Raw genomic sequence first — 20,541 nt, forward strand, 5'->3', positions numbered from 1 at the left:
TAGAAAAACTAGGGGTGGGCAAAGGGGTCTAGGAACTGCAGGTCGGGGCAGGTAATCGTGATTATGAGCTAGTACGGGCCGGGTCTAATTTTTTTAGAGAAGAAATGGGGCAGGGCAGGATGGAGCGGTGGTATTTACGGGGTGAGGCGAGTCCAAATCTATGGAAGCACAGGGCCCTGGGCTGGCCCGTTTCTAAAATGGAATGAATGGATGAGATTTGTTTCTCCGAGTGACGTAGCCTCCTTTCCTAGTCAACTCATCTTTTTGCACTCCTATCTCTCCTTGCCAACATCATCGAACGCAGACCACCACCGATTCACCACCATCGTCACCCATCACTGTTGTCGCGACCATCACCACCCCATCACCGTCGCCGACTCATCTTTTCCGACTCCTATCCTGTTTCTTAATTTCCTATCTCTCCTCAACGACGTCACCGAACTCAGACTATCACCGATTCACCTTCATCACCCCAGACCTTCACCGATTCACCACCGGTGGTTCAGCTGTTAGTGCAGGTATGGTTGCTATTGCTGCAGCTGCTGTCACTGTATTAGCTGCATCTGGAAAGACATCGTCTATTCCTAACTTCCAAATTTCCAAATTTGGTTATCTTCCAGTCAACAAATTCTTGATGGAGTTCTTTATGCAAAAGGTGGGTGCTTATATGAAACTAAAGTTAGTCAAAGAAAACCTTGCTTAGGAAACACATTTCCACAGTAGGTCGAATGAGCTTTTTCAAAAGGTACTAATCCTCTAGATTTAGCAGTATCTTGGCTGGAAAATGGTAAAAGGTTGAACACAAAATTGAATATCATATTTGAATCTTCTGTTTCTGGGTTCTTAATTTATGTATATTTGAATATATGTATGTCCTATGATAGTTTCAGGCTTGTATATATTTGAATGTTCTGCTTCAAACTTGGTTAATTTTAATTAGGTTGTGTTTGGTTGATTAGTGGAAGGTTTCATGCAAATTGGATTTGAATGTACACTAATTGGATTTGAATGTAAACTCATCTTTGTAAGCTCTTATTTGTTGATATTGGTAGGGAAAGATGGGAATTTAAGAAACATGTGTTCTTTTTTTTTTTTTTGGTGGTCGGTTGTGAAAGATGTATTCACCCTTTGTGATTTGTTCTTAAAAAAAAATGTAATTGGACCTGTGGATCCTGGCCTGAATCAGTCCGTTTCAAACAGATCGGGTTAGGTTCAGTTTCAATCTCAAAATTCATATACCCGGCCTGTCCCATCCCGTTGCATTTTTTAACGAGTCCAGTCTAGTTCCTTTAAATTTGGGCCCAGCCCAACCTGTGCCCACCTCTAAAAAAAACTCTAAAAGATTTGGGAGAAAGTCACCGAGAAACTCTCCTATCACATATGTGATGCATGGTTTCAGCAAGTGGGTGATGATGAACCAAGACACTAGGCGACTTCAGAAAGTCACCGATGATGTTTATGGAAGACCGGAAGAGCACTTCATTTTTGCTCGACGACAACTGAGGTAAAGACCCTTTTTTTTTTTCTTTTTGCATATGACTTCATCGTGTCTGTGTGTGTATATATATATATGCGCTAAGGTTATCCCTCTTGGCCAATCTTCTCATTGGTTTCTTCTCTTGACATCGATAGATTAGCATTTCCAGAGCCTAACAACAGTATCTTGAGGAAAATTGCCAAACTGGAAGATCCTGCACACTTGTGGTTAGTGTTTCTTCAATTCATTTTAAGTTCTCATATTTATTCAGTATTCTCGGTATGCTTAATTCAATTTCGCAGCCGAGGAGAGCTCTCTTACGTCGGATGGGTTCTATAGGTTGGTATATATGTTAATAATGTCTTTTTCAGAACATGCCTCAAGAACTCATCGATAGCCATGAACTGCAAACAATCACCTTAGATTACAGGGGGGAGTGTCAACAGATGACATATAGTCGATTCCCTTACTAACGTTGAACCTTTAGACGATGCTCCAGCTCTTTCTGGTAACGGAACAAACTGATCCCCTGCTGCAACAGAAGATGATAAGGACTACCGTCAGTATTTGCATCTACTAAGATTAGCAGGCGACGGTTCCAAAATAAACCCGGGAGAACCATCTGGAGAGAAAAACCTGCAAGATGAGGAAATGATCTTATCTCTTGGTTTCGCCGGTTTTAGGGTTGATTTTTGTTTCTGTCTCCCTATATTTCTGTCCCTTGTATGAGAGGTTTTGTTTCGGTTTTCATCTTTGGCCAATAACTTCAGTGAATTGACAAGTTCAATACTAAAGGGAAGATGTTATTGGGACTTCAAGAAAGTCATTTTTCTCTCTTTTGAGTGCATCTTCTCATATATACTTTTATTTCAATGCATATACGATGACTTTCTTTTCGATTACTAATAAAAGTTCCCTATAAAAAATCCTAAGAAAAATGAAAACTTAACTGGAAATCTACGACCAAAAGCAAACTAATCGAAATTATGACGTACAATTGAATTCATTTTTTCACCTGTTACATTGAAGGGATTTGAATAACTCATAGACCCATCGTTTCAGCCAAAAAATCTTTGACCTACTCTTCCTCATTGCCATTTGGGTTAACCCATCCAGTTGCCCGTTTGGTTCGCAGATTAGGAACTTGAGAATTGGTATGAAACTCTACTTTCATGTTTGACAAGTGCATTATTCGGAAAGTTAATTATGTATATGGCTAAAATGACCCTCATCACTTACTATTACTTGTTTTGAAAGATTCATTGGAAAATGGCAAAGAGCATAAGTCAAATCTCAATTCTTTTGAGGGATCAAATGAAACATGGATGACATAAAGATTAAATATCAATGACATAGCGAGAAAAGATGATGATATCTGATATTGGTTAGAAATAAAGTGATCATCAATCAAATCTCAATCGATGAACTCATCTAAAATCAAATATCGACGACATAGCGATTAGTAACTGACACAAAATGATTAGAAATTAAATCTCAAATGTTGAACTTATCAAAATGAAATATGAAAGATACACAAACCAAACATGAAATAGCATATCATCTTATACCCAATGGTCCCAATCTGTAGAAATATTGATGGAAAGTCCATTGCCAAAGACTCATTCCAAATGCTTAGGAATTCAAATTTCAAATGCACAAAATGCTACTCCTCTTCTTAATATAGTTAAAGTAGTATCAATTTCAAACCATGAAACATCAAACTTAAATACCGCTTCAGAAATTTTCATGGCCATTAAAGCTTATCAATTATGTTACCATTTGTTCCTACCTATTACCAACAGATCAACCTGATTTCATACCAACAATAGAAACCCTCACCAAACTTGATATTCTTCTAACAGTCCCACTCCCACTCAAGTAACTCATTCCATAACGACCAAAATCTCCATGCAGACGCTACTCAATACCATTCCAAAAACTGAGTACACAAATTAATAAAAAGATGCTCTCACACTCTCACTCCCTCTCGCAGAATGCCACTATTAATAGGGATGAGCTCTATGCAAACTTCTCAGCACAACCCTAGCTAGTAGAAAGAGAGAGAGAGAGAGAGAGAGAGCCATGAAAATAACTATGGAGGAAACAAGGGTGTCGCTTGTTTTCATTGTCTTTGTAGGGTTTCTTGTGGGTTCTGAAGGAGTGACCAGTAGTAGTGAGAAGGAAAAGAAAAAGGAGGTCTATGATGCCAAAAATTTTGGGGGATACGGTGGATATGGAGGGAAAGGAGGTTATGGAGGGAAAGGAGGTTATGGCGGATACGGTGGATATGGAGGGAAAGGAGGTTATGGCGGATACGGTGGAGACGGGGGATACGGAGGGAAAGGAGGTTATGGTGGATACGGTGGAGACGGGGGATACGGAGGGAAAGGAGGTTATGGCGGATACGGTGGATATGGAGGGAAAGGAGGTTACGGCGGATATGATGGAGACGGGGGATACGGAGGGAAAGGAGGTTATGGCGGATACGACGGAGATGGTGGATATAGAGGGCCTAAAGGAGGTTATGGAGGAGACGATGGATACGGTGGATATGGAGGGCCTAAAGGAGGTTATTGGGGGTATGGAGGATATGGGGGTAAGAGAGGGTATGGAGCATATGGGGGTAAGGGAGGGTTTGGAGGGTATGGGGGATATGATCAAGGAAGAGGAGATCGTTTTAAAGATGATCGAGATGGAAAGGGAGACCGTTCTGAAGATGATCACGGTGGGAAAAGAGACAGCCCTAAGTATGATTATGGTAGGAAAGGAGGCGACCCAAAATATGATGATGGTGGGAAAGGATATATGCCTAAAGGCGATGGTGGAGCTGGCGGTAATGGCTATCCATAGTCACACACCCGACCACACCAGGCTTTGAAAGGCTCAACTGAACTGAGGCCGTATTAACTATAGAAATAATCATGAGCCCAAGAACTTTAGCCTTTGAGTTGTTAACTCAATTTATATGTAATGGTCTTAGTTTTTAAATAAATGTGCTTCAAGTATCACTGCTCTCTCTCTCTCTCTATTTTGTTTATGTTTTAGGCCATTGTTCTTTAACTGTTATTTTTACATGACGATATGCATTCTAAATTATTATAACTTGCAAAGACGAAATTTGAATTTGAATGAGCGCGTACATTGCCCTTAACCGGCCAATTTATCCTATATGTGCATAGAAATTGTTCCGCTGCTGGTCCAAAAATCCTCTCCACCTTGAAATAAAAGCCATTATAGTGAATGAATGAGCTCTATTTCGTATATTGTCTTCACAAAACGTTACTTATTAGGTTATTGTAAATATCTGTCAAAACATATGCCAATTAATTTACTTTTCAATAAATATTCAAATGATGAAATAACCTCTACCCCTTACTCACTTATAAATGAGACATTTTATGTTTGATTCTTGGCAAAAGGGATTTTGAACTACATTATTATGGCTCACTCATTGTGAGGTTTAACCCACACTCTCACCCTTTTAATGTAGATAATATCGCTTGTTCAAAAAAAAAAAAAAAAAAATCTCTCCCCCTACATAACTAACCACTGTGGCCTCTTGTGGCTCGCACGTGACTTTTAATCTATGGGGTTCGTCATTTGAATATTCGTGCAATCGGGTGTGCATGCTATCTTAGTTAATTAACCAAGGACCAATTTGGAAATGCATTTTTAGAAAACTTTTATGCCAAGTAGAAGCCATTCTATTTAGAGTACATTATAATTATTTAGAAAAATGCAAATTCTTCTTAAAAAAAACACTTGCAGTGGTTCTTAAAGGAAGCATACATGTAATACCCTGAAAATTTTAAAGATATGAATTAGATAATATAGTTCTGAATATGTGGAGAAAATTGAAAATAAATCGATTTATGGTTATGAAAATAGAATTGGGAATTTTAAAGTTTTATTTCTGAAAAATAATTTACGTTGTAAATTTTATCAATACGCGGGAAAAGGAAAAAATGCCCTAGTGGTATAATGTAGATATACGAGGACGTATTTTATTCTCATACATCTTTTCGTATTTCTTAGCACAATTTGATAGAATTCAATTCTATGAGTGTGCAGGCGAAAACCGTTCGTCAAACGAAATTATAACGAATAAAATGGAAGCGAACGAAAGTAAGGGCAAAATAGTCATTTAACCATGATTTGGAAAATTCTAGATTTTGGGTTGTTGTGGTGGAAATATGCCACGGGAGTGGCTAACAAAAAAGGAGGGAGGAAGTCGGTTGGAAAAGAAAAGGAGGGGAAAATGGGAAGAAGAGGACGGACCAAGGAGGGCCAAGGGAAAGGAGAGAAAGGAGAGGAACAAAGGGAATTCACCAACTAAACCAGGTCATCCCATGACCCGCGGCTCGATCTGGCGGAATTGATGATCTCCAACGCCATTTTCAGGCGATTTCTCAGGTGATTAGAAGCCACACACCACCTGAAATTGACCTAGCATCCAATCCTCTCCCAATTTCATCAAAAAAACCGAGTTAAATGGTTTAATTTCGAGATAACCCACCACGAGTTCGCGAGGAGTACAACGGAAAATTCCATCATTTCTGAATGTTATCATGTCAACCAGCACTGCTAATAGACTTCCCTTAACCCCAGGAACAAAGCCCAAGAAATGGTTGGGACGACGAAGCTTGTTTGGAGTCGAATCAAGAACACCCATTTCTAGGGTTTCCGGTGAGTTCGAGAGAAATTGGAGCCTTTCCAGGCCAAATTGGACTTCGCCACAAGTATAAAGCTTACTCTACTCTTTGAGATCTTCATTCTGTAAGTTTTGAGAATTTTTAGAAATAATTGAATCTTCCGGCGAGCCGGGGCGGCTGGTTGCCATTGGCAGCAGCAGGTGCGGTGGTGCACGGCCAGGGAGCCGACGTTGCCATTTTTCATGTAAATTTCGATATTCTTAATCTATAATGGGTAACCATTTAATATGAATTGGATTATGAAGGTTAGTGTCGAATATGGTGGTTACTAGAATATGTTTGGAAATTGGTAAATAATGAATTGTGAACTACGAATGACTTGATCCCTGTTTAGGGTACGTAGGCAGTCTAACGAGATGTTAGATGCAGCCATAAAACAAGTAAGATTAAACAATCAAGAATTAATTTCTGTTAAGACGTTGAGTTATTAGAAGTAAATTTTGACTTAATAGAAAGCCTAGGCACATGCCTTATAAATTAATTATGTTTATGTTTATGTTTATTGAGAGGGAGATAAGGAATTTAAATAAAGAATCGTGATTTAAAATTATGCGAAATAAAGCAAAGTTTTTGGGCCGTCACCATTATCATTTCCCGAAATTAATATTTTCGGGCCCAGGGTGTGACAATACAATCCATAAAACACTTCAGGTGTTTTTTTCAACTCAGAAGTACTTTTATCTTCTTCTTTTTCCAAACATCTTAGCTAATTAACCAAGGGCCCATTTGGAAATACATTTTTAGAAAACTTTTATGCTAAGTAGAAGCCATTCTATTTAGAGTACATTATAATTATTTAGAAAAATGCAAATTCTTCTTAAAAAAAACATTTGAAGTTCTTCTTGAAGGAAGCACACAATCCAAAAAGTACTTCAGGTGTTTTTTCAATTCTGAAGTACTTTTAGCTTATTCTTTTTTTCAAGGGTAAATGACAAAAAACTATCTCAACTATTGGTCTGACGATACTTTCATACCTCATCTTTTAAAAGTGACAATATCATACCTCATCTTACAAATTTGTGACAAAGTCATACATCCGTCATTTTTTCTGTTAATTTATCTGTTGAGTGCTGACGTGGCTAGAGACGGGGGCCACTCACTAATCCCACTGGATTAAAATATAATTAAATATATTTTTAATAATTAAATATTAAAAATTAAAAATAAATTATTATTTTTATATAAAATCCTTCTCACCCGTCCCCACCCCCCACCACCCACACACACACACACACACACTCTCTCTCTCTCTCTCTCTCACCTCTCTCTCCCTGCAACCTGCATCCCTAAAATCTCAAAACCCAGAAACCCTTCCCACCCGTCCCCCACCCCAACCTTCCTCCACCACGCACCCTCTTTGATCCTAAGGAGGCCGACGATGGCTTCACCCACAGCTCCTCTTCATGTACAAAAAAAAAAAAAAAAAAATCAATTCGTCTTCCCCACCCAAGCCCTCTCCCAAATCAAACACACCCATTCTCCCCACCCGAGCCCACCCCCAGAGAAACTCTTCTCTCTCTCTCTAATCCCTAGCACGAAATCAGAGACACTTCATCTCTCTCTAATCCTTGCACCATCTGGATAGGAAGGGTGAAGTCGAAGTTGAACAGGACCGCCTTCTCCAGATTTGGGAGGTTTGATGAGATTTTGGGTTTTGAGATTTGTAATGGGTTTTGGGATTTTGGGAATGCATGTTGCCCAAAGAAAGAAAAGAGAGAGGCGAGAGAGCGAGAGGAAAAAGAGAGGGTGGGTGGTGGAGGAAGGTTGGGGGGGACAGGTGGGAAGGGTTTCTGGATTTTGGGATTTTAGGAATGCAGGTTGCAGGGAGAGAGAAAAGAGAGAGGCGAGAGAGAGAGAGAGGATAGGGAGTGGGTGGTGGGGGGGAGGATTTGGATCCTTTCCTAAGCCCAAGGAGAGGATCCTCCTGACCAAGAACTGTGGGCCGTTGGATTTTCATCCAACGGCTATAATTATTATAACTTTAAAGGGCCCCCTATTTGTAGCTGTTGGATAAAAATCCAACGGCCCACAATCACCATTACTTGTTTTGAAAGATACATTGGAAAATGGCAAAGACCATAAGTGAAATCTCAATTTTTCTGAGGGATCAAAATGAAACATGGATGACATAAAGATTAAATATCAATGACATAGTGATAAAAGATGATGACATTTGATATAAGTTGGAAATAAAGTGATCATAAATCAAATCTCAATTTTTAAACTCATCTAAAATCAAATATCGACAACATAGCAATTAGGAACTAACACAAAATGATTAGAAATTAAATCTCAAATGTTGAAGCAAACCAAACATGACATAGTACATTATCTTATACCCAATTGTCCCAATCCGTAGAAATATTGATGGAAAGTCCATTCCCAAAGACTCATTCCAAATGCTCAGGAATTCAAATTTCAAATGCACAAAATGCTACTCCTCTTTTTAATATAGTTAGAGTTGTATCAATTTCAAACCATCAAACATCAAACTTAAATACTGCTTCAGAAATTTTCATGGCCATTAAAGCTTATCAATGATGTTACCATTTGTTCCTAACCATTACCAACAGATCAACCTAATTTCATACCAACAATAGAAACCCTCACCAAACTTGATATTCTTCTAACAGTCCCACTCCCACTCAAGTAACTCATTCCATAACGACCAAAATCTCCATGCAGACGCTACTCAATGCCATTCCAAAAACTGAGTACACGAATTAATAAAAATATGCTCTCACACTCTCACTCTCTCACTCCCTCTCGCAGAATGCCACTATTAATAGGGGTGAGCTCTATGCAAACTTCTCATCACAACCCTAGCTAGTAGAGAGAGAGAGAGAGAGAGCCATGAAAATAACTGTGGAGGAAACAAGGGTGTTGCTTGTTTTCATTGTCTTTGTAGGGTTTCTTGTGGGTTCTGAAGGGGTGGGTTCTAAAGAAGTGACCAGTAGTAGTGAGAAGGAAAAGAAAAAGGAGGTCTATGATGCCAAAAATTATGGGGGATATGGTGGATACGGGGGGAAAGGAGGTTATGATGGATACGATGGAGACGGTGGATGTGGAGGGAAAGGAGGTTATGGCGGATACGGTGGATATGGAGGGAAAGGAGGTTACGGAGGATATGATGGAGACGGTGGATATGGAGGGAAAGGAGGTTATGGCGGATACAATGGAGACGGTGGATATAGAGGGCCTAAAGGAGGTTATGGAGGAGACGATGGATACGGTGGATATGGAGGGCCTAAAGGGGGTTATTGGGGGTATGGAGGATTTGGGGGTAAGGGAGGGTATGGAGGATATGGGGGTAAGGGAGGGTATGGAGGGTATGATCATGGAAGAGGAGATCGTTTTAAAGATGATCGAGATGGAAAGGAAGATCGTTCTAAAGATGATCAAGGTGGGAAAAGAGACAGCCCTAATTATGATTATGGTAGGAAAGGAGGCAATCCAAAATATGATGATGGCGGGAAAGGATATAATCCTAAAGGCGATGGTGGAGCTGGCGGTAGTGGCTATCCATAGTCACACACCCGATCACATCAGGCTTTGAAAGGCTCAACTGAACTGAGGCCGTATTAACTATAGAAATAATCATGAGCCTAAGAACTTTAGCCTTTGAGTTATTATCTCAATTTATATGCAATGGTCTTAGTTTTTAAATAAATGTGCTTCGAGTATCACTGCGCTCTCTCTCTCTCTCTCTCTCTCTCTCTCTCTCTCTCTCTCTCTCTCTCGTTTATGTTTTAGGCCATTGTTCTTTAACTGTTATTTTTACATGACAATATGCATTCTAAATTATTATAACTTACAAAGACGAAATTTAAATTTGAATGAGCGCTGTACATTGCCCTTAACTGGCCAATTTATCCTATTTGTGCATAGAAATTGTTCCGCTGCTGAAAAATCCTTTCCACCTTGAAATAAAACCCATTGTAGTGAATGAATGAGCTCTATTTCATATCGTGTCTTCACAAAACGTTGCTTATTAGGTTATTGTAAATATCTGTCAAAACATATGCCAAGTAATTTACTTTTCGATAAATATTCAAATGATGAAATAACCTCTTCCCCTTACTCACTTGTAAATAAGACGTCTTATGTTTGATTCTTACCAAAATGGAATTTGAACTATATTATTATAGTTCATTCATTGTGAAACTTAACCTACACTCCCAGTCTCTTAATGTAGATAATATCGCTTGTTCAAAAAAAAAAAAAAAAATTCTCTCCCCCTACATAACTAACCACTGTGGCCTCTTGTGGCTCGCACGTGACTTTTAATCTATGGGGTTGGTCATTCGAATTTTCGTGCAATCAGGTGTGCATGCTATCTTAGCTAATTAACCAAGGACCAATTTGGAATACATTTTTAGAAAACTTTTATGCTAAGTAGAAGCCATTCTATTTAGAGTACATTATAATCATTTAGAAAAATGCAAATTCTTCTAAAAAAAAAAAAAAAACACTTGCAATGGTTCTTAAAGGAAGCATATAATCCATAAAACACTTCAGGTGTTTTTTCAACTCAAAAGTACTTTTATCTTCTTCTTTTTTTTCAAACATCTTAGCTAATTAACCAAGGATCCATTTGGAAATACATTTTTAGAAAACTTTTATGTTAAGTAGAAGCCATTCTAAAGAGTACATTATAATTATTTAGAAAAATGCAAATTCTTCTTAAAAAAAAAAACATTTGCACTTCTTGAAGAAAGCACACAATTCAAAAAGTATTGCAGGTGTTTTTTCCACTCTAAAGTACTTTTAGCTTCTTTTTTTTTTAAAACACTAAAAGAAGTACTTGATGTGATCTAATAGTGTTTTTTATTATTTAAATGTATTTCTAAAAGGGTATCTAAGAGCAGCTCCAGCGGGAGCAACTGCTCGAGGGACAGGCTGCGGAACAGTGTCTGATTGCCAAAGGGAGGAAGTCCAGCGTTGGCTGGCGAGCGAGCCCGAGCAGGCCCGAGCTCCAGGCCGGTGGATTCCTGCTAGCCCGAGCGCCCGAGGGCTGTCTGACGTGGGCTGACGTCGTCGTCCTCTTCTTCGTCATCGTCGTCCTCTTCGCCCTCATCCGCGTCGTCGTCCTCGTCGGCGTCCTCCTCTTCTTCGTCTACGCTGTCGTCGGATTTGGACTCGGACTCGGACTGCGACTCGTACAACTCCAATTGCTCGGCGGTCAAAGGCTTAACTTCTTTTTCCTCCACAACTTCCTCCATAGCCTTCATCCTCTCAAAGCTCACACAAATTTGCAGAGAAAATCTCCTCTTTGTATTCTTGAGAAAACGAATTGGGATTGGATTTGGGAAAGTGAATGAGATAGAGGGAGGGAGGGACGAGAGAGGAGCTGCCAATTGGGATTGGATTGCAAATAAAATTATTTTATAAATAAATAAAATATTAATATTTTATTACCAATTACCGGGGTTATTCAAGTGCAACGGTGGAGATACAAAAGATGATTACTGTTTATTAACGGTAATTACTGTTCATGAGGTGAATTAAATAGTGAATAGCCAGGGGGAAGGGCTCCTACACTGGAAGTGCTCTAAACTTACGTATGCTTGAAAAAGAGAATTTAATTTGTTATACTTCATGAGAATGAGATTTTGAATTTATATGAGACTGTACGACTACTCGTCAACAGACTTAGCCTACAACGGAAAATTTGTCCAAGTAATTAATGGGCATTGACAGATTGTGACGGTTTCAAGTTGGATGGACCAAATTGGATGCAATTGAAAATATAATAAAAAGTCGAACTTTTACAATTTAAGAGTTATCATTCATTTTGACAATTATACAAAGGCGAGCGTTGCTACGAAAATTATAACACATAACCAAGGATATATCGCCTATTAGTATCTCTCACTTCGTGTGATATACCCTGGGTTGTACGACTACCCTATAATCCCTGCCAATAAAATTAGGTATGAACCATATGAAGAAGTTGTAGGGTTTCAAAGGAAACCTCGAGCTCATATAGGTTACAAGTTGAGAACAGGCGCCCAAGAAATTGATTACTTACAGGAAAAAAATCAAGTTCAGTTTATATATGGAAAAAAAAAAAAAAAAAAAAAAAGAACATTGTTACAACAACAGTAAATCAAGAAGATTTATTCAAGAAAAGCGGAAAAAAAAAAAGCAAATTACACATCTCTTGATACAGATCAACTAAAAGCATACTAAATATCATTCACCTAAAACATGACCCAAATTTTTGCTCAAAGAATGAAAAAGTAGCTAAAAGTGTATTGAGTTAGGCGATTTTCCTTACAAAGTTCTACATCACAGCTTCTGTCAGCCTCACCATGAAGCGATTCATCTTAGCCGCCTCCAGAACAATCCACGACGACTCAAACAACTCATGGAAGAACTCTGCACCGATCTCCTGAGCTGCATTTCTGAATGCGATTCCAAACGCATTTCCTTGAACCGCTCCAAGTCTAGGCTTCCCACAAACGCCAACTATCAACACCTTTTTAGGCTCTTGTGCCAAGCAAGCACAAACCAGAGGCTTCATTCGAGCTCCCTTCTCTCTCAGACCGTCCATCAGGAAATAGCAGAATTTTGTCAATGCCTGAGGGTACCCCAATAATTTTGCATCCAACGAGTCTTCGAGTTTCACCCACCGAAATTTCCTTCCACTTCTTATGCAGCCTCTCTTGGTTATTGCCATGCTTCCTTGCCTTAGAATTGCCCTCTGGATCTTTATTGCTTGTTGCATTCCTCCTTTCAGCTTATCGAGATTGTTCATTGACAATGCATCATAAGCCATCCCAAACTCTTTGGAAGCACAAGAACCATCTGATGTCACATACGATTCAAGCAGTGCTGTAACTCCATACACCACATCTGCTGCAGATACCCTTGATCTGTAACCATGGAGCCGCAAAAAGCTCCTGTAGTAGAAATCAGTGAGTCCATATTCGGGTAAAAACCGTTCAAACTCCTCTTTCATCAGCTGTTTCACTTCCGTATCCATGTACCTATATTTTTGCTGGCAATCCACAAGCGAAAATCCCATCCTTGCAAGAAGAAGCTTGAGCTTCTTTATCCCATTGTCACTCCACGTCTTCAATTTAGTAGCAATGTACGAAGAACAAAGCATCGAATCAAATAAATTCCACTCCTGCAACAACATTAGCCTAGGCTCATCTTCGTATGTAATTCTAGAAGCCTGGGGCACGCGAATCTTCGTGCCGTCTTTGAGAGTCACATTAGTCACTGCCTCCAAATTCCCGGAACTGTTAATGTACTGCTCAAGCTCCATCACCGCAGCTTGGTACCTCTCATCCGTTAACCTCTCGTGCAAAAACTGATCCGTTAACGAAACGCAAGCCAACCAAAGCAACTCATTTGTGTTCTTCCTCAAAGAATGTGATAAATCATACATCAAACACCCTGAAGGCTTACCATGAAAAGTACCCAAATGATAATATTTCCTCTTCAGGTCCCGGAAAAGCTTAACTGGGTCGCTCTCCCGATCCACCCTTCTTCGCTTTCTCGACCCGTCACCATTTTCTTCTTCTTCCTCCCCACTCTGGCTGTCATCACCATCACTGTCGCTATCCGATTCGGGATCAAACTCATCATCACTATTCAAATCACTCGCATTCGCCAAAGCGGACACATCCTCAATGTCATACGCCAAATCAGCCTGCCCCTCATCATCCAAAGTATAAAGCACAACCACACGATCATTCTGGTCGCTCAGATTATGCAAATGAATCGGACGGTGGCTGTCAACCACGAAAACACGAGCCTTGGGAGACAAATTGAGGAGCTTCTTCAGGTCCCGGTGGCAGCCCCAATTGATCAAAAGTATCGAAACCGGGTTTTCCGACGAAGAACACAGATCCGGCCCTGCGTACTTGTGAATCTCCTGAAACGAAGAAACAGGGTAGCAAGCGTATCGAACCGAATCGGATTCGAGGACATGGAAGATGATTTTGAGGGCGCAGAGCGAGTCCACATCTGAAGTCGATGGAAATATCAGAAGAGGAGATTGAGACGACGCCGTTGCGGACTCACGGAGCCTCCGGTAGAAGGACTCCACAGTTGTCTCTCTCACCATGAGTTTGAAGAGTTTAATCTCAATTGGGCATAGAGATTATCAATATTTCAAAGCAAAAATCGAAGCTTTCTTATAAATCCCAATTCAGCGAAACCCTAATTTCAGCTATTTTAATACAATTTCTCAATTGGGTTCAAAGATTGGAGGGGGCGTAGGAATGTGTAAATCTAGAAATAGAAGTGAAAAATGAAAGGGGTTTTCTGCGTGGAAAGAAATGGAAGTTGTAAATCGAAGTGAAATACCTGAGATTTGTACGGTTTCGAACACAGCAATCGGTTCCCTGTATTCGATTCAGCTACGGCGGACTGCCAATCCGAAATCGAGAGAGAGAGAGAGAGAGAGAGAGAGAGCTTTTCAGGTTTCAATTTTCAAAAATGAAAAATGTAATCTAACATTTTCGTCTGAGTTTCTTTAACGTAACTTTTTCAGCGAAATTTGAAGTTTGAAACGCGCGGCGAAATTTTGGCGCTCGATTGGGTTTTCTGGTTTGGTCTGTGGCGCGAGGATTGCATGCGAGCGCCCTCATGGTGGTTGTCTGATTGAACGGTCAGGATTGAGTATTGACTGTTTTGTCTTTTTTCTTGTCGGCGGCTCGGACTCTAATGCAAATTATTATGTAATAAAAAGAAATTAGTTGGAAACAATCATGCCTGTGCCCCACGGCACATGCGAGGTTTTTGCTCTCTACAAATTCAATAATGTAATCATAACATCTTTTTTATTTAGATGTTATCTTTTGGCTTTTCGGCTCTCTTTATCATTCTCTATCTTTAAAATCATGTTTGCATAATAATTACTTAATTCAAAATCGAATGTTAGTTGCACGCTTAAACTATTTATGATTAGTAGAGAGTATATATTTTTCAAAAGTGAGGGTAAAATAAGAAAAAATAGGACAAAAAGTTGACAATGAGGGTTCTCTTAATAGAATAGATTTGTTTTACATTAAAAAAAAATAGAAGCATTTTATGATATGAAAGTTATATTTTTTGTTGGGAGTTCTGAAAAAACGTATATAATTTAACTGTCGTCAAAAGAGTGGATTGAAATGTGTTTAGCCTTTAAGAAGCTTCACCGGAGATTAGTGTTACCTTTTTGAGTGCGAGATCTCACATTCACGCTTGGGCGCAAAAAAAAAAAAAAAAAAAAACTAAAATGATTTGATTAAAATTTTGGTAGAGGTGTTTTTTAAATGGTGATCTGCAGCAAAGCCTATAATCAATCATTTCGCAATAAAACGCAGCATACATATGTCCACAAGAGAATGCATCCCAAGAAAGCAAGACAAATATTGCTGGATGGTATATATTGAAATAGAATCAAAGAATCTGGTCTTTTCCAGGCATATATACTAAAGTTCAATTGGTAATTCAATCGCACAATAACACACCTAAAACAGATGACCAAAACCCCAAAAAGATTAAATCTTTATTAATACAAAAATAACACACAAGCTCTGATAGCTAAAAATGGATGCACTTTCTAGAAGGTACTCAGAGCCCTTAAGATATTTACAGGTCCAAACACCTTATAATTCACCCCACAAATTCGGAGATACGATTCAATCTCATTTTCTGCCCCATGGAAAGCAGCAACTCTGCAAAATTTCAGTCCGAAAAAGAAAACGAAATGAGACATAAAAACCAGTGTATGTATGAAAATGTGAGTAAAATGGTGACTAGTGACATACCTTGGCCCTGTCATTGGAACCCTGCTTCCTTGCATCTTGGTAAGACGGCTGAGAAGGAGTCCCTGGTACTTTTCCCGCCCTCTCCTCCCGCACTTTGTTGAATATATGAGTGAAACCATCAGCTGATGCCGGGTCGTTCTCATCCCACTCGCCAAATTTGGGAACAGCAGCACCTTTCTCAGGCTGCCACATAAAAACAGAAAACATACTCAAGACCAAGACTTGACAAAGATATTGCATCAGTATAAAAAGTTAACTACAGGAACAATCATTTCAAAAACAATGGGTTCTTACCGCAGCAAAACTTTTTCGAATGATGCTTGATCATCAGTCAAAACAAGTTTTTGGGACCATAACTTTTTACTGTAATTACGAATAACTATGGAAAAACACACAACAGCTTGACAAGTTTATATGGATATGAGGAAGAAAATTTACGCTTTCATCGCGAGGTTTGAGGCGGGATCTTGCAGGAGTGCCATGGCTACTTTCATTTGGCGCCTTTCCTTCCCAGGAGGGTGAATCTCTTCCTGAGACCCTTGCATTGCGATGGAGAGGTGAACGTTCAACGCTGTTCTCAGACCCACCACTTGGTCGTGCAGGTCTTCGATGGGTTTCACCAGAACTAACCCCACGGCCTCTGTTAGGTTGATGTGCTGATTCACCAGAAGTTCTGCGCTGGGCTGGGGAGTTGGCAAATCTTAGGTCATTATCCTCCCTGCTTCTTCTCCGTTCATGTATTGGTTTTTCCTGTTCCGGTCTAACTTTTGGAGGAGATGATGCAGATGTGTCAGAGAGGATGTCTGGATTCTCTTCGGGGTCATTTGGATTAATCATCTTTCCCCCAACACCAGTTCGACCCTTACGGGCCTTATCAAAATAGGCAGTGTAAGGAACACTTTCTTGGCTTTCCCAATTGCCAAACTTTGGTACATGTGAACGTTGCTGCCACAATAAGAAAATATTGTCATGCTAGTGCCTACTATTTCCATCAATCAATACATTTCAGTACATCAAGTAGCATTATATGATTTATATAAGACCTCTTCTATAAACAGGGTCATTGAATGGGTAAGTTAAAGTAAGCAGACGGAACCATTGAACAGAAACGAGGACCAAAATTTCAAACATGAATTGGACAAGCATGACAGGCTGTTCTATGTGACCACAACTTGACCTTGCTTAACTACATTACAACAAACTTTCAAATACGCACAGTTAGAACAGATCAGGGAAGAAAAGGACATTCAAAATCTATTGCAACTCCCTAAACCTTCTCAGAGCAACGCAAAAGAGATACTTCTTCAACAAGCTTTGCTTGCATTCAAAGAATGAGGTAACAGATGGTGACCACTCTTTTGTCAGGTGAGACAGTTATGCATTTTCTTGAAGGCATGCTTTGGACATCTTCCCTGAACATGCTTCTATTTCTATCATAAGCATCCTAAAAAAGCGAGGGCAGGAAATGGCTGGACGATTAACTGCCCATGGAAATTATTCAAATGAACATATGCCAAATGATATACCAAATGACACGTACAAATATACCACCTCTACGATTGTCCAACTGCCACAAGATTGTTTGGTTTAGACTGCATAAATATGCCTTTCTAGTTTCTAACAAAAATTACATCAACCCAAAGCAACATCAAACCCGAATTCCTTTAAATTCAATGGTATTATAGACTATCTTGGCACAACCAAGATCAAGCCAATAGTTTCAATTCTCTTTAAACGCAACAAATGAAGGATAGCTTATCCAACCTAGTCATGTTGTAACTCAACACTATAAAATTCATCGAAACAAATGAATTTCTCTACCCACATAATAAACAATGAAGACTCAGAAGCCAGAGAATTTCAAATGCGATTATGCAAACAAGAAGTAAGGCGAGAAAAATTTTATCCAAGAACATGTTATCAAACATATAACACACACAAGTTTTCAATTACCTCCTAGCACTAAAAATTTCAATAAAGATACCATAAAACATCAGAAGTTTCAACTTCCAAGAATCAAAACATCGGAGCCGTGTGCATCATTGTTTAAGCATAGTGCAACATCAACTGGACTACACTAGACCGCTCATCCCCATTACAATCTTCTGCTTCGTGACCCCCAAACAAGAACTCGGCAACACAAACTCAGTACAACTATTACGCAAAATAACAAAATCTAGGACTCCAGTTCACCCAAGCACAATTCTTTTCAATGTTAATTCAACCATATCAGCAAAAAAAATGCAAGAATTCTTCTTTCTTGTTCGATGTAATTATCGAACATATATCATATACACAAGCTGAAATGTAGATTAATAGGAATGATAAAAAGCACTCTGATTAAGCACCCTAAACTCCCCAATAACAGAACCCAGATCAATATCACATAAAGTATGCAACTTTACATTTCAACAAGCTTTCAAATCAAACGTTATTGCTCATCAGAAATTAAATTAGTAAACTTTCAATCCCAATTCATATTTTTCCATTCCAATTCCCTACATAGTAGAAATTTTCCAAAATTAGAATAAAAAATCAGATAAAGCTCATATTTTTCTGGAATTCAAAAAAATAAAGCACAAAAAACCAAAAAGATTGGGAACTTACTGCCATTTCTCTGTCCACCAGATTTAGAAAAACCCCAGGAAATTAATGTCAGGGTAGAACTCCTGGACCAAAACCCTCCACGAATATGGCAACCCCAAAAGCTCCTCCCCGAAACCCTTCAACGAAGCACCAAGAGAGAGAGGAATTATTTGAGAGACAGAGAGAGAGGATGAGGGTGTAGAAAGAGAAAGGAAATATTTCTAGAGGGTTTTATCAACCATTGACGGACGCTACCCGTCATGTTTGACCATTCTCTCTGTGTGAAAGTCTCTGCTTCTTCTCTGTTCAAAGTTCAAACATCTCTCTCAGCGAGTTAAGACTCCGTCTCTAGTTGCCATTTCTTCAATTTTACGTGAAATGCTATTGGTTTATAATATATGCTCTTTTTTATTATTCCCTGTATAATTCAAATTATATATTGCTACAGTTTTCACTCATCAAATTTTGATAGTGGCATATGTTTTACTGTTCTCTCGTTCAAGCTGTGCTAGTGAGAGTGGTTCATACATGCATGATTAATTGTGAACTTTTTAACTGGAATTTGGCATTTCTTTATCAGTTTGAAGCGATTTTACATTGTGTTAACGACAGTCGTTTATGCATAAATTCTAAAAAAGAGTATATAGCTTTGACTTGTTATAGGTCGGTACTGCATGGTGCTTATGGGCATTTGATTTTCATTGTTGTACGTGTTTTACTGCTCTTTAAAGTGAAATTATTGATAATAATACATACGTATCTAATTAATTGTTAAAGTTATTTTTAATGATGACTGAAATAATTAGCAAAAATGACATGATTACAAATTAGTTATGCAATGTGAAATTCATTCACACTAACATTGCATAATCAAGAGACTAACCATCACAAACAAATTGATAAAGAGTAACCTTAGCATTATTTTTAATTTTATAATTTAGTGCGTATGTGTTTTGTTGATTGTCCTTTTCTATTTTTTATCGATGTGTTTTATTGAGCGTCTTGTTTTTGTTAGGAAATTTAATTGTGCTCCATTTGGAGTGTCTACCGCGTTTAGTTTACGAAAAAGAAAATATATGGTCGTCGTTTTGGAGATAAACGTGGTTAGTTTTAGTGGCGGCTAACATTAAATTGTAATCGTGAAAGAGCCTCAACTGAAAATATCAAGGCTTGTTTGCTTGTCGGTTTCTGTGGAAACATTTGCTCGTGACTCCTCTTTTTTGTCTTCTTTTCAATTTTTTGGTTTAATTTTTTTAAAAGTCATATTATTGTTAATATATTAGAATTTTTAATAGTAGCTTATAATTTTCTTGATTTAGTTCACACTATAATCACTCTTTTGTTTGATTGAGAGTCTAAATTCTATATTATGGAAGTAAAATTTATCCGTAAAACGTTTAAATAATCTCAAGCTACTTCGATTATTATAAACTGACTTGAATTGAGTACACGCATATTTTAGTATATGGTGTGTCGAAATTAACTATTTATGTATATAATATTGAGAGTATTAATCTTGTGTCGGAGAAACAATTGACCTTATATATATTTATAGATAATTGGACTACTCTTTGTATTGTCAATTGATTTTACAGTGGGTATCAAAGCAGGTTGTCCCGTATGCGAAGCCCAACTGCCACACATGACTCACATCTTCCGATTTGTGTTGTCCACGTGCTAGGCTTGAAAATTTCTTATACGTGAGGGGGTGTATTGAAAGTATCAATCCCACATGGAAGAAATGAGAGACTTTACATGTGCTTATAAGTAATTGAACTTCTTCCCATATTACTAATTAATTTTATGGTAAAACCTTAGCTTTTTTCACTAGCGCAACCGTCTATGTGCTGACACAGTAAATGTTGCTAAGCGTGAGGTGAGATGCACTAGCTTAAATTAGGTGATTCATATTTTAATCCCATGGAAAGTTCTTCCAAAGACATAGTCCATAAACTGTCCATGGTCGCTTGCCGCTCAGTAGACATTATGCACTACC

At 38.7% G+C, this 20,541-nt stretch overlaps 5 protein-coding genes across 7 annotated transcripts; 3 read left to right on the forward strand and 2 right to left on the reverse strand.

Moving 5' to 3' along the window:
- The first annotated feature begins 261 nt into the window (after positions 1 to 261).
- Positions 262 to 2,303, forward strand: LOC103927686 (oleoyl-acyl carrier protein thioesterase, chloroplastic-like). Of its 3 annotated transcripts, none has more exons than XR_007254240.1 (4): positions 262 to 655; positions 1,400 to 1,504; positions 1,633 to 1,704; positions 1,780 to 2,303. XR_007254240.1 is itself a non-coding variant. In XM_018642680.2 (4 exons), exons 1-4 carry the CDS (start codon positions 729 to 731, stop codon positions 1,814 to 1,816), a joined length of 231 nt encoding a protein of 76 aa, XP_018498196.2. In that variant the 5' UTR covers positions 262 to 728; the 3' UTR covers positions 1,817 to 2,303. The 3 variants fall into 3 exon arrangements, 1 of the variants encoding a protein (XP_018498196.2); XR_007254241.1 differs by having other exon boundaries at positions 262 to 518; XM_018642680.2 differs by having other exon boundaries at positions 262 to 745.
- A 1,268-nt stretch (positions 2,304 to 3,571) lies between these two features.
- On the forward strand, positions 3,572 to 4,327 carry LOC125472540 (glycine-rich cell wall structural protein-like). Its single transcript, XM_048574177.1, has one exon. It carries the CDS (start codon positions 3,572 to 3,574, stop codon positions 4,325 to 4,327), a length of 756 nt encoding a protein of 251 aa, XP_048430134.1.
- A 4,715-nt stretch (positions 4,328 to 9,042) lies between these two features.
- LOC103960034 (glycine-rich cell wall structural protein-like) lies at positions 9,043 to 9,717 on the forward strand. Its single transcript, XM_009372415.3, has one exon. The coding sequence runs from the start codon at positions 9,043 to 9,045 to the stop codon at positions 9,715 to 9,717; it is 675 nt and encodes a 224-aa protein (XP_009370690.3).
- Positions 9,718 to 12,294: 2,577 nt separating this feature from the next.
- Positions 12,295 to 14,752, reverse strand: LOC103960014 (cell division control protein 45 homolog). Its single transcript, XM_048573709.1, has one exon. The coding sequence runs from the start codon at positions 14,267 to 14,269 to the stop codon at positions 12,476 to 12,478; it is 1,794 nt and encodes a 597-aa protein (XP_048429666.1). The 5' UTR covers positions 14,270 to 14,752; the 3' UTR covers positions 12,295 to 12,475.
- Positions 14,753 to 15,548: 796 nt separating this feature from the next.
- LOC103960013 (RPM1-interacting protein 4-like) lies at positions 15,549 to 18,906 on the reverse strand. The gene is made up of 4 exons (XM_009372400.2): positions 18,567 to 18,906; positions 16,398 to 16,904; positions 15,960 to 16,142; positions 15,549 to 15,866 (listed from the first exon to the last, which is right to left on the reverse strand). The coding sequence occupies exons 1-4, from the start codon at positions 18,570 to 18,572 to the stop codon at positions 15,837 to 15,839; spliced, it is 726 nt and encodes a 241-aa protein (XP_009370675.2). The 5' UTR covers positions 18,573 to 18,906; the 3' UTR covers positions 15,549 to 15,836.
- Between the last annotated feature and the right edge of the window lie 1,635 nt (positions 18,907 to 20,541).

Source organism: the organism of the source record quoted next, unplaced genomic scaffold (genome assembly GCF_019419815.1).
Source record: "Pyrus x bretschneideri cultivar Hongxiangsu unplaced genomic scaffold, Pyrus_bretschneideri_v1 Contig7, whole genome shotgun sequence".
NCBI classification, from domain to species: domain Eukaryota; kingdom Viridiplantae; phylum Streptophyta; class Magnoliopsida; order Rosales; family Rosaceae; genus Pyrus; species Pyrus x bretschneideri.

Excerpts from the sequence above, each read along its gene's own strand:
- LOC125472540 (XM_048574177.1), top strand. The coding sequence starts at position 3,572 with ATGGAGGAAACAAGGGTGTCGCTTGTTTTCATTGTCTTTGTAGGGTTT.
- LOC103960013 (XM_009372400.2), bottom strand. Across the intron at positions 16,143-16,397 it reads TCAAACCTCGCGATGAAAGC|CCTGAGAAAGGTGCTGCTGT; the intron begins GTAAATTTTCTT and ends TTTATGTGGCAG. Across the intron at positions 15,867-15,959 it reads GTTCCAATGACAGGGCCAAG|AGTTGCTGCTTTCCATGGGG; the intron begins GTATGTCACTAG and ends GAAATTTTGCAG.
- LOC103960034 (XM_009372415.3), top strand. The coding sequence starts at position 9,043 with ATGAAAATAACTGTGGAGGAAACAAGGGTGTTGCTTGTTTTCATTGTC.
- LOC103927686 (XM_018642680.2), top strand. Across the intron at positions 1,505-1,632 it reads TTTGCTCGACGACAACTGAG|ATTAGCATTTCCAGAGCCTA; the intron begins GTAAAGACCCTT and ends TGACATCGATAG. Across the intron at positions 1,705-1,779 it reads GAAGATCCTGCACACTTGTG|CCGAGGAGAGCTCTCTTACG; the intron begins GTTAGTGTTTCT and ends TCAATTTCGCAG.
- LOC103960014 (XM_048573709.1), bottom strand. The coding sequence starts at position 14,269 with ATGGTGAGAGAGACAACTGTGGAGTCCTTCTACCGGAGGCTCCGTGAG.